Source organism: Cetorhinus maximus, chromosome 31 (assembly GCF_964194155.1).
Source record: "Cetorhinus maximus chromosome 31, sCetMax3.hap1.1, whole genome shotgun sequence".
Taxonomy (NCBI): Eukaryota; Metazoa; Chordata; class Chondrichthyes; order Lamniformes; family Cetorhinidae; genus Cetorhinus; species Cetorhinus maximus.
Window position 1 is genome coordinate 2,533,424 of NC_135909.1, and position 11,099 is coordinate 2,544,522.

At 47.1% G+C, this 11,099-nt stretch overlaps 1 protein-coding gene and 1 long non-coding RNA gene across 3 annotated transcripts in view; one reads left to right on the forward strand and one right to left on the reverse strand.

Annotated features, from left to right (window-relative positions):
* Positions 1-11,097, forward strand: part of LOC144670193 (putative RNA-binding protein EIF1AD) — a 333,511-nt gene extending 322,414 nt beyond the window's left edge. For both annotated transcript variants that reach the window (XM_078532677.1, XM_078532676.1), the window contains exon 6: positions 10,206-11,097. In XM_078532677.1, the coding sequence (XP_078388803.1) occupies positions 10,206-10,362 (157 nt within the window). In that variant the 3' untranslated portion in view covers positions 10,363-11,097. The remainder of the gene's footprint in view (positions 1-10,205) is intronic.
* Positions 9,502-11,099, reverse strand: part of LOC144670196 (uncharacterized) — a 107,498-nt gene continuing 105,900 nt past the window's right edge. Inside the window, exon 2 of the long non-coding RNA XR_013573840.1 lies at positions 9,502-9,859. This is a non-coding gene — a long non-coding RNA (uncharacterized LOC144670196). The remainder of the gene's footprint in view (positions 9,860-11,099) is intronic.

Below are 11,099 nucleotides of genomic sequence, written 5' to 3' on the forward strand. Positions count from 1 at the left end.
AGGGGTGAAATATAAGCTGGTTTAAGGGGGGGGGTGGGGGGAGAAGTGGGGGTGGTTGTTGGGACAAGCAAGCAGTGATAGGAGGAGATAACCAATAATTTCCATTTTTTCCAATAATTTATATAGATTTTTCTTTTCCCACCTATTTCCATTATTTTTAAATATATTCCACCCATGGTTTATTTCACCCCACCCCCACGAGAGCTATCTGTACCTTGCTTGTCCTGCTCTCCACTCTTAATTAGCACATTCTTTTAGATAATATCACCACCTTCAACACCTCTTTGTTTTTTTGTCTGTGACATCTTTTGGTTATCTCCTCCTATCACTGCTTGCTTGTCCCAACAACCCCCTTCCACCCCCCCCTTAAACCAGCTTATATTTCACCCCTTTCCTATTTCTACTTAGTTCTGTTGAAGGGTCATGAGGACTCGAAACGTCAACTGTGCTCCTCTCCGCCGATGCTGCCAGACCTGCTGAGTTTTTCCAGGTATTTCTGTTTTTGTTTTGGATTTCCAGCATCCGCAGTTTTTTGTTTTTAATCTCATAGCACTAAGTTTTACCAGTAATCCTTGGGAAAAATAAATAAACACACTATTTCAAACTACTTCTGCTGGCTTGATATACATTACACCCCTTCCTTTGAATTCAAGCCATTATAGTTTGTTTAAAAATGCAAATGTTCCTTTGACAGTTCACATTCTAAAACTTCCCCAAGTTTACCTAATTAACATTTCAAACCTAACTTCTCCTCTTACATCAAAGCACCAGACTCGCTGCCTCTTAATTCAATTAAGTCTCACAGACACGGACTCTATTTTACAATAAATTCCAATAACGTTATGGACATTATTATATCTCCCTAACATGCTCTACAGAATTTGACTACATCCCTATGCAATCCAGCCCAATAAAAATGTTTTTGTATTTTTGTCTGTCTTTCTAATTCCTAATGTCCCTCCATTGGAATCTCAAGAGCTGTCCTCAGAATCTCATCTCTATATCCAAATGGTATTACAATCTGATGCACCTCCCTCCGGCTTTCATTTGCTGAAGCATGATAAGTCCTCCATTTTCTCATTAAAATATTACCCTTAAGGTAATAACATTCTGGAATATATTTTGCCTCTGTTTCTGAATAAGCTGTCTGATATAACTGTCTTATTTGCAAATCCTTTTTCTGTAGCTCCGCTAACTGCCTTGAGTTAAACACTTCAGCTGCATTCAACCTTATTCAAACACACTGTCAGCTAATTGGATTTTCACACCTCTCTGCCTTTGAACTTCCTGTTCTTGTTTCAACCTATGAGCCTGTGAGCTTGTTATCCCACAATCTGGAAACAATCCAGGATGCTCTTTCTGTAACACTTCTATTGAAAACACTTCTACAGGCTGCTCAACTACCACAGACATCACCCACATTGTGATCTAGTTATATCATTACCCAAAATAAATTGAACCTCTGCAATGGGCAATTTTCCCATTACTCCAACAATCACCTCACCTGTTTTCCCACTTACTCTTTAATTTTACCTTCCACAGTGGAATAGGTTTAGCATCTCCATGAACCCCACTTACTATAACCTGTTCCTGCAACACTCCCTCTGAACAACAAATGTCACTATCCCACAACATTAAGGATTGACTAGCCCCTGTGTCTCTTAAAATTTTAACATCTTTACCTACTCCACCTTGTACATGTGGAAAGACTTCCCCTTCACACACACAATCTTTAAACGTTTCTGCAACCTACTCCACAGAATTTTCTTGGGTAAACTGTGAAACGCATTCCCACTTCTTTACCGATCACTGATCCTTCCTGTTTTACCTGTACACAAACCGCTAGTTTTTCCTGTGCCTGAACCTCAGAACCCACAGTACTTATACTTCCAGAACTTTTCTGCACCCCAATAATTCCAACTGATTTTCCCTGCAATTTCTAACACACTTTGTGTGTCTTAACTTTATTACAATGAAAACACTTCAATTTTCGAATGTCACTTCTACCCTCAGCACCTTCCTTCCTTATTCTGAAAAAAAAACTTGCTGGGAATTTCCACCTACTCCTCTTCCCTGACTACCCACCTTCCTACTTTCTATCCTTCTCTGATTTAAAAGGGTGGCAAGAATAAGGTTTAGCTCTATAAACTAACTCATTTACCTCTGCTGCTCGTCTTACCGTTTGAACCCTCTGTTCCTCCACGAGTTCTCACTACTGAAGGAATCGAATCTTTAAATTCTTCCAGAAGAATGACCTCTCTAAGAGCTACGTATGTCACCTCTACCTTTAATGCCCGTATCCACCGGTCAAAATTACTTTGTTTTATTCTTCCAAACTTGATACAAGTTTGCCCAGGCTGTTTTCTCTCATTCCTAAACTTCTGCTAGTACGTCTCAGGAACCAACTCGTATGCACTCAAAATAGCCTTTTTTTACCACATCATTCACCGATATTTCTTCTGACAGTGAAGCGTAAACCTCATGCGCTCTACCCACCAACCTGGGATCGTAACAACAATGCCCAGTTTTCTTTCCTGTGGCCATTTCATCTGTTTAGCTATCTTCTCAAATGAAATAAAGAATGCTTCAACATCTCCCTTTCCTTAAACTTTGGAAGAGCTTGTACAAATTTTAGCATCTCCCCACTAGGTTTCAGGTTAAAGGTTTTTTTCATCATCAGAACTTTCCTCAGAATCTGAGATCTCTTTTTTTTAGCTTCCAGCCTTTTAAGTTAGTATTCCCTTTCTCGTTCCTTCTCTTTTTCCCTCGCCTCTTTCTTTATCCCTCTCCCGTGCCCGGAATTCCAGTTCCAGCTTCTTTCTTTCTCCTGCCTTTCTACTTGCTCCCTTTGAAACGTCCTTTCTTTTTCTGCTGCCTCTAGTTCCATTTTTTTTTTCATTTCCTTTGCTTGTTCTCCGTTTCTAACTGAAGTCTCATTACCTCCAGCTGCGGCTCACTCATGTCAGGTAGCACTTCCACCTTTACAACAAAGAGAACAAAGAAAAGTACAGCACAGGAACAGGCCCTTCAGCCCTCCAAGCCTGCGCCGATCATATTGCCCGTCAACTAAAACATTTTGCACTTCCGGGGTCCGTATCCCTCTATTCCCATCCTATTCATTGTATTTGTCAAGCCGCCTCTTAAACACCACTATTGTACCTGCTTCCACCACCTCCTCTGGCAGCGAATTCCAGACACTCACTACCCTCTGTGTAAAAAAACTTGCCCCGCACATCTCCTCTATAGTTTTCTCCTCTCACCTTAAATCTATGTCCCCTAGTAATTGACTCTTCCACCCTGGGAAAAAGCTTCTGACTATCTACCCTGTCCATGCCACTCATAATTTTGTAAACTTCTATCAAGTCGTCCCTCAATCTCCGTCGCTCTAGTGAGAACAATCCGAGTTTCTCCAACCTCTCCTCATAGCTAATAACCTCCAGACCAGGCAGCATCCTGGTAAACCTCCTCTGCACCCTCTCCAACGCCTCCATATCCTTCTGGTAATTTGGCGACCAGAATTGCATGCAGTATTCCAAGTGTGGCCTAACCAAGGTTCTATACAGCTGCAGCATGTCTTCCCAGCTTTTATACTCAATACCCCTGCCAATGAGGGCAAGCATGCCATATGCCTTCCTGACTACCTTATCCACCTGCATTGCCACTTTCAGTGACCTGTGGACCTGTACACCCAGATCCCTCTGCCTGTCGATGCACTTAAGGGTTCTGCCATTTACTGTATAATTCCTGCCTGTATTAGACCTTCCAAAATGCATTGCCTCGCATTTGTCCAGATTAAACTCCATCTGCCATTTCTCCGCCCAAGTCTCCAACCGATCTAAATCCCGTTATATCCTTTGACAATCCTCTTCACTATCTGCAACTCCTCCAACCTTAGTGTCGTCTGCAAACTTACTAATTAGCCCAGTTACATTTTCCTCCAAATCATTTATGTATACTACAAACAGCAAAGGTCCCAGCACTGATCCCTGCGGAACTCCACTAGTCACAGCCCTCCATTCAGAAAAGCACCCTTCCACTGCTACCCTCTGTCTTCTATGATCAAGCAAATTCTGTTTCCATCTTGCCAGCTCACCTCTGATCCCGTGCGACTTTACCTTCTGTACCAGTCTGCCATGAGGGACCTTGTCAAAGGCCTTACTGAAATCCATGTATATAACATCCACTGCCCTTCCATCGTCGATCATCTTTGTCACTTCCTCGAAAAACTCGATCAAGTTAGTGAGACACGACCTCCCCTTCACAAAACATGCTGCCTCTTACTAATACACCCATTTGCTTCCAAATGGTAGTAAATCCTGTCACACAGAATCTTCTCCAATAATTTCCCTACCACTGACATAAGGCTCACCGGCCTGTAATTTCCTGGATTATCCCTGCTACCCTTCTTAAACAATGGAACAACATTGGCCATTCTCCAGTCCTCTGGGACCTCACCCGTAGCCAGTGAGGGTACAAAGATTTCTATCAAGGCCCCAGCAATCTCCTCTCTTGCCTCCTTCAGTACTCTGGGGTAGATCCCATCTGGCCCTGGGGACTTATCCATCTTAATATTCTTCAAGACGCCTAACACCTCTTTTTTGATCTCAACATGATCCAGGCTATCTACACACTCTTCCCTAGACAAATCGACCGCTAAGTCCTTCTCTTTGGTGAATACTGATGAGAAGTATTCATTCCGTATCTCTCCCATTTCTTCTGGCTCCACACACATTCCCACCTCTGTCCCTGAGTGGGCCTACCCTTTCCCTGGCTACCCTCTTGCTTTTTACATATGTATAAAAGGCCTTGGGATTTTCCTTAATCCTGGTTGCCAGTGACTTTTCATGACCTCTTTTAGCCCTCCTGACTCCTTGCTTAAGTTTCTTCCTACTTTCTTTATATTCTCCACGGGCTTCATCTGTTCCCAGCCTTCTAGCCTTTACAAATGCTTCCCTTTTCTTTTTGACTAATCTCACAATATCCTTCGTTATCCAAGGTTCCTGAAACTTGCCATGCTTATCCTTCATCCTAGCAGGAACATGCCGGTCCTGAATTCTTATCAACTGACGTTTGAAAGCCCCCCACATGTCAGTTGTTGATTTGCTCTCAAACATCCGCCTCCAGTCTAGATTCCTCAGTTCCTGCCTAATATTGTTATAATTAGCCTTCCCCCAATTAAGCACCTTAACCCGAGGACTCCTGTTATCCTTATCCACCAGTACTTTGAAACTTATTGAATTATGGTCACTTTTCCCGAAATGCTCCCCTACTGAAACTTCGACCACCTGGCCGGGTTCATTCCCTAATACCAGGTCCAGTATTGCCCCTTCCCTAGTTGGACTATCTACATATTGTCTCAGGAAGCCCTCCTGGATGCTCCTTACAAATTCTGCACTATCCAAACCCGTAGCACTAAGTGATTCCCAGTCAATATAGGGAAAGTTAAAATCACCCACCACAACAACCCTATTGCTTTTACATCTTTCCAAAATCTGCCTACATAACTGTTCCTCAATCACCCGCCGGCAATTGGGAGGCCTATAGTAAACCCCCAACATTGTGACTGCACCCTTCCTATTCCGGAGCTCTACCCATATTGCCTCGCTGCATGAGCCCACCGAGGTGTCCTCCTGTCGTACAGCTGTGATATTCCCCTTAACCAGCAGTGCAACTTCCCCACCTCTTCTACATCCCTCTCTATCCTGCCTGAAACATCTAAATCCTGGAACGTTTATCTGCCAATCCTGTCCATCCTTCAACCAAGTCTCTGTAATAGCAATAACATCATAGTCCCAAGTACTAATCCAAGCTCTAAGCTCATCTGCCTTGCCTGTTATAGTTCTCGCATTGAAACAAATGCATTTCAGACCCCCAGTCCCACTGTGTTCAGTAATTTCTCCCTGCCTGCCTTTCCTCTTAGTCCTACTGGCCATATTCACTGGTTCCCAGTCATTTATTTCACCTTCTGACCTATTGCTCTGGTTCCCACCCCCCTGCCATACTAGTTTAAACCTTCCTGAGTGACACTAGCAAACCTCATAGCCAGGATATTGGTGCCCCTCCAGTTTAGATGCAACCCGTCCTTCTTGTACAGGCCCCACCTACCCCGGAAGAGGTCCCACTGATCCAGATATCGGAAACCCTCCCTCCTACACCATCTGTTCAGCCACGTGTTCAGCTGCACTATCTTCCTATTTCTAGCCTCACTGGCATGTGGCACAGGGAGTAATCCTGAGATTACAACCCTAGAGGTCCTGTTTTTTAACTTTCTGCCTAACTCCCTGAACACCCGCTGCAGGACCTCGTCATTCTTCCTGCCTGTGTCGTTAGTACCAATGTGTACCACGACCTCTGGCTGTTCTCCCTCCCCCTTCAGAATGTCCCGTACCCGATCAGAGACATCCTGGACCCTGGCACCAGGGAGGCAACATACCATCTTGGTGTCCCTTTCACGACCACAGAAGCGCCTATCTGAGCCCCTGACCATAGAGTCCCCTATGACAATTGCTCTTCTGTGCTTTGACCTCCTCTGCTGAACAACAGAGACAGCCGTGGTGCCACTGCTCTGGCTACTGCTGTTGTTTTCCCCTGATAGGCCATCCCCCCCCCAACAGTATCCAAAATGGTATACCTGTTAGAGAGGGGGTCAGCCACAGGGGATTTCTGCACTGACTGCCTGCCCCTTCTAGCGGTCACCCATCTATCTGTCTGTAGCTTGGGTGTGACCACGTCTCCAAAACTCCTGTCAATGACGCTTTCCACCACCTGAATGCTCCTAAGTGCATCCAACTGCTGCTCCAACCGATCCATGCGGGTCTGTGAGGAGCTGCAATTGGGTGCACTTCCTGCAGATGTAGTTGTCCGGGACACTTGAAGTGTCACAGATTTCCCACATCCCACAGGTGAAACACTTCACCCCAGCAACTGCCATTTCTAGAACTATTTAATAAATTAATTTAAATCTAATAACTGCTTATTGACTCCTTATTAACTATACATTCCCTAGGGCTAGATTTCTACTAGAAATGCTAAATTCTAAGAACAGTAATCCCCTGATTCTGGTGTAGATACCCTCTACTTATTAATTAAGTGATTAATTTATTTGGTTTAATTAGTTTAACAATGTTTTTGTTTCAAATTCAGTGTAGATTCTCTACCAGCCAATCAGATCACAGATTTACCCTGACGCCACTTTTAGTTTTTTTTTAAGACGCGAGGTCCGTGAATCCCCGAGGTCAGGTTTTTATACTCACCTCCCTGGAACTCGGCCCTCCGACTCTGCTCCCTGGAACTCTCCTCGTGCTCTTTTATCCCGCGTCTCCGCCGCTCTCCTCGTGCTTTTATCCTGTGTCTCCGCTCTCCTCGCGCTTTTATCCCGTGTCTCCGCCGCTCTCCTCGCGCTTTTATCCTGTGTCTCCGCCGCTCTCCTCGCGCTTTTATCCTGTGTCTCCGCCGCTCTCCTCGCGCTTTTATCCCGTGTTTCCGCCGCTCGCCTCGCGCTTTTATCCTGTGTCTCCCCCGCTCGCGCTTTTATCCTGTGTCTCCGCCACTCGCCTCGTGCTTTTATCCCGCGTCTCCGCTCGCCTCGCGCTTTTATCCCGCGTCTCCGCTCGCCTCGCGCTTTTATCCCGCGTCTCCGCTCGCCTCGCGCTTTTATCCTGTGTCTCCGCTCTCCTCGCGCTTTTATCCCGTGTCTCCCCCGCTCGCCTCGCGCTTTTATCCCGCGTCTCCGCTCACCTCGCGCTTTTATCCCGTGTCTCCGCCGCTCTCCTCGCGCTTTTATCCCGTGTCTCCGCCGCTCTCCTCGCGCTTTTATCCCGTGTCTCCCCCGCTCTCCTCGCGCTTTTATCCCGTGTCTCCCCCGCTCGCCTCGCGCTTTTATCCCGCGTCTCCCCTCTCCTTGCGCTTTTATCCCGTGTCTCCACCCCTCTCCTCGCGCTTTTATCCCGTGTCTCCCCCGCTCGCCTCGCGCTTTTATCCCACGTCTCCGCTCTCCTCGCGCTTTTATCCTGTCTCCGCCGCTCTCCTCGTGCTTTTATCCTGTGTCTCCACCGCTCTCCTCGCGCTTTTATCCCGCGTCTCCGCTCTCATCCAGTGTCTCCCCCGCTCGCCTCGCGCTTTTATCCTGTCTCCCCGCTCTCCTCGCGCTTTTTTATCCCGCGTCTCCGCCGCTCTCCTCGCGCTTGTATCCTGTCTCCCCCGCTCGCCTCGCGCTTTTATTTCGCGTCTCCGCCGCTCGCCTCGCGCTTTTATTCCGCGTCTCCGCCTCTCTCCTCGCACTTTTATCCCGCGTCTCCGCCGCTCTCCTCGCGCTTTTATCCTGTCTCCCCCGCTCGCCTCGCGCTTTTATCTCGCGTCTCCGCCGCTCGCCTCGCGCTTTTATTCCGCGTCTCCGCCTCTCTCCTCGCACTTTTATCCCGCGTCTCTGCCGCTCGCCTCGCGCTTTTATCTCGCGTCTCCGCCGCTCGCCTCGCGCTTTTATCCCGCGTCTCCCCCGCTCGCCTCGCGCTTTTATCCCGCGTCTCCGCCTCTCTCCTCGCACTTTTATCCCGCGTCTCTGCCGCTTGCCTCGCGCTTTTATCCAGTGTCTCCCCCGCTCGCCTCTCGCTTTTATCCAGTGTCTCCCCCGCTCGCCTCACGCTTTTATCCCGCGTCTCCGCTCTCCTCGCGCTTTTATCCTGTCTCCCCCGCTCGCCTCGCGCTTTTATCTCGCGTCTCCGCCGCTCGCCTCGCGCTTTTATTCCGCGTCTCCGCCTCTCTCCTCGCACTTTTATCCCGCGTCTCTGCCGCTCGCCTCGCGCTTTTATCCCGCGTCTCCCCCGCTCGCCTCGCGCTTTTATCCCGCGTCTCCGCCTCTCTCCTCGCACTTTTATCCCGCGTCTCTGCCGCTTGCCTCGCGCTTTTATCCAGTGTCTCCCCCGCTCGCCTCTCGCTTTTATCCAGTGTCTCCCCCGCTCGCCTCACGCTTTTATCCAGTGTCTCCCCCGCTCGCCTCACGCTTTTATCCCGCGTCTCCGCTCTCCTCGCGCTTTTATCCCGCGTCTCCGCCGCTTGCCTCGCGCTTTTATCCCGCATCTACGCCGCTCTCCTCGCGATTTTATCCGTTAAATGCTACACGTTCCATTATATTTGATTTCCGTATACCCTGCAGGTAATCCCAGTTGTAACTTAAACTTTATTTACCTTTAGTAAACCAGCCAGATTTGTCACAGTAACTGCCGAAGCCGTCTTGCAGTCTTGCCACTTAAAATCCCTCACACCATCTCTTGAATTCAGAGTGCTTCTCGCACTCCTAACCTTAAGATTCACCAACTCCAAACCAATCAAGGAATTTCAAATATATCCCGCAAAGAGCCCCCAATTTGTTATGGCACGGCAGATGGTGAACGCCAAGCTGTCCAAATGCCAGGGGGAAACTTGAAGCAGCTGCCACAACTATTTGTAATTTGTACTTATTTCGAGATGCGGGCTTTGAATTCAGTAAAAGGCGGCCACCGAATCTTATAGGTTACTTACAAAACTAAATTAAACCTTTATTAATAGAAGAAATGATTTTGAGCACATACATAGATCTACAAATTATCATTACCCAGAGGGAGTGGTAGAGGAAGGAACTCTCACAACACTTAAGAAGTATTTAGATGAGCACTTGAAACGCCATTGCATACAGGGCTATGGGCTGGAAAATGGGATTAGGATAGGTGCTTGGCGGCCAGAATGGACATGATGGGCCTGTTTCTGTGCTGTATAACTTGGACATACACCCCTCTATTACTGTACTTTACAATAAGTGCCAATAATAACATGAAAATTATCTTCCTAACATGCTCCTGCTCTTACAAACCTCCCTAACTCTAACCTCTTACAGCCCCTACAACCCTCCCTATCTCTTTTCCTCTAGCCCCTATAACCCACGGAGATCTCTCTGCTCCTCTATTTCTGGCCTCTTATCTACCTCCAATTTTAATTGTTCATCTGCTGATGGGCCCTAAGCTCTGGAAGTCCCTCCCTAAACCCCTGTGTCGTCTCCTTTGAGATGCTTATAAAACTGTACTTCTTTGACCAAGCTTTTGGTTGCCTGTTTCTAATATCTCCTTATGTGGCTAAAAGTCACACGGTATTTTATAACACTCCTGTGAAGCCCCTTGGTGACTTCATTAGATTAGTGTAATTAAATAATAATGCAAGTTATTCTCTCCTTCCAGTAACCCAAAGACAGACAGCAGCAATCGGGGATCAGAGGAGGAGTCTGAGGAGGATTCTGCAGATGACAGTGACCTGTTTGTCAATACAAACCGAAGGAATTATGAGTATTCAGAAAGTGAGGATGATGAAGAGGAGGAGGAGGAGGGGGGAGTTTAGAGGTTGGACTTCCTCATCCAGGACAGCAGCAAGTGTTTGCCTGACATTTGTTGGTGAAACGTTGATTATTTCTGTTTGAAGGCTGTGAGCAGGGTCACTGCCCAGTCACAGGGAGGACATCTTTTCTGCACCTTTCTTCACCTTGCAGCAGGTTCGTGTGTGTGCGCTCATCTACATCCATTTTAAAACGTTCTGCGACACTGTGCCTGAGAAGGCGGTGGCTATTGAGGCTGAGCTACGAGCACCGCACTGAGTCCCCAGAGACTGTCTGCATCGTTTGTCATATTTTTGGCTTTGCTTTTGTGGGGGTGGGGGGAAGAGGAGAAGAGGGGGCTAGGCTTGGGTGGGAGGGGAGTTTGGAATACTGTTCCTATGTAAATAAAAATTGGACAGATGTGGAATAGTTTGTGTCTTATTTCAAGAGGAGGGAACAGAAGTTTGTGAGAGAGGGGAAGGGAGTATCAACTACTTACATAATTCTGCATTGCCACTCCATGTATAGAGGGAACAAGAGATTAGAAGTGAGGCTATTCCTCCCTGCAGCAGAGGAATATTTGAATGATTAAGGATTTTTCACTGACTCTGGTTGAAATATAGCTTCCTCACTGTTCTAACCGGTCACACCAAGGGTCAGAAACACTGTTCACCTGTTGGTTCTGCGATAATGTGAAGACAATGCCCAATATTACTCTGGCCAGGGATCTGCTTCATGTTGTGCACACAGCCACGCCACAGGT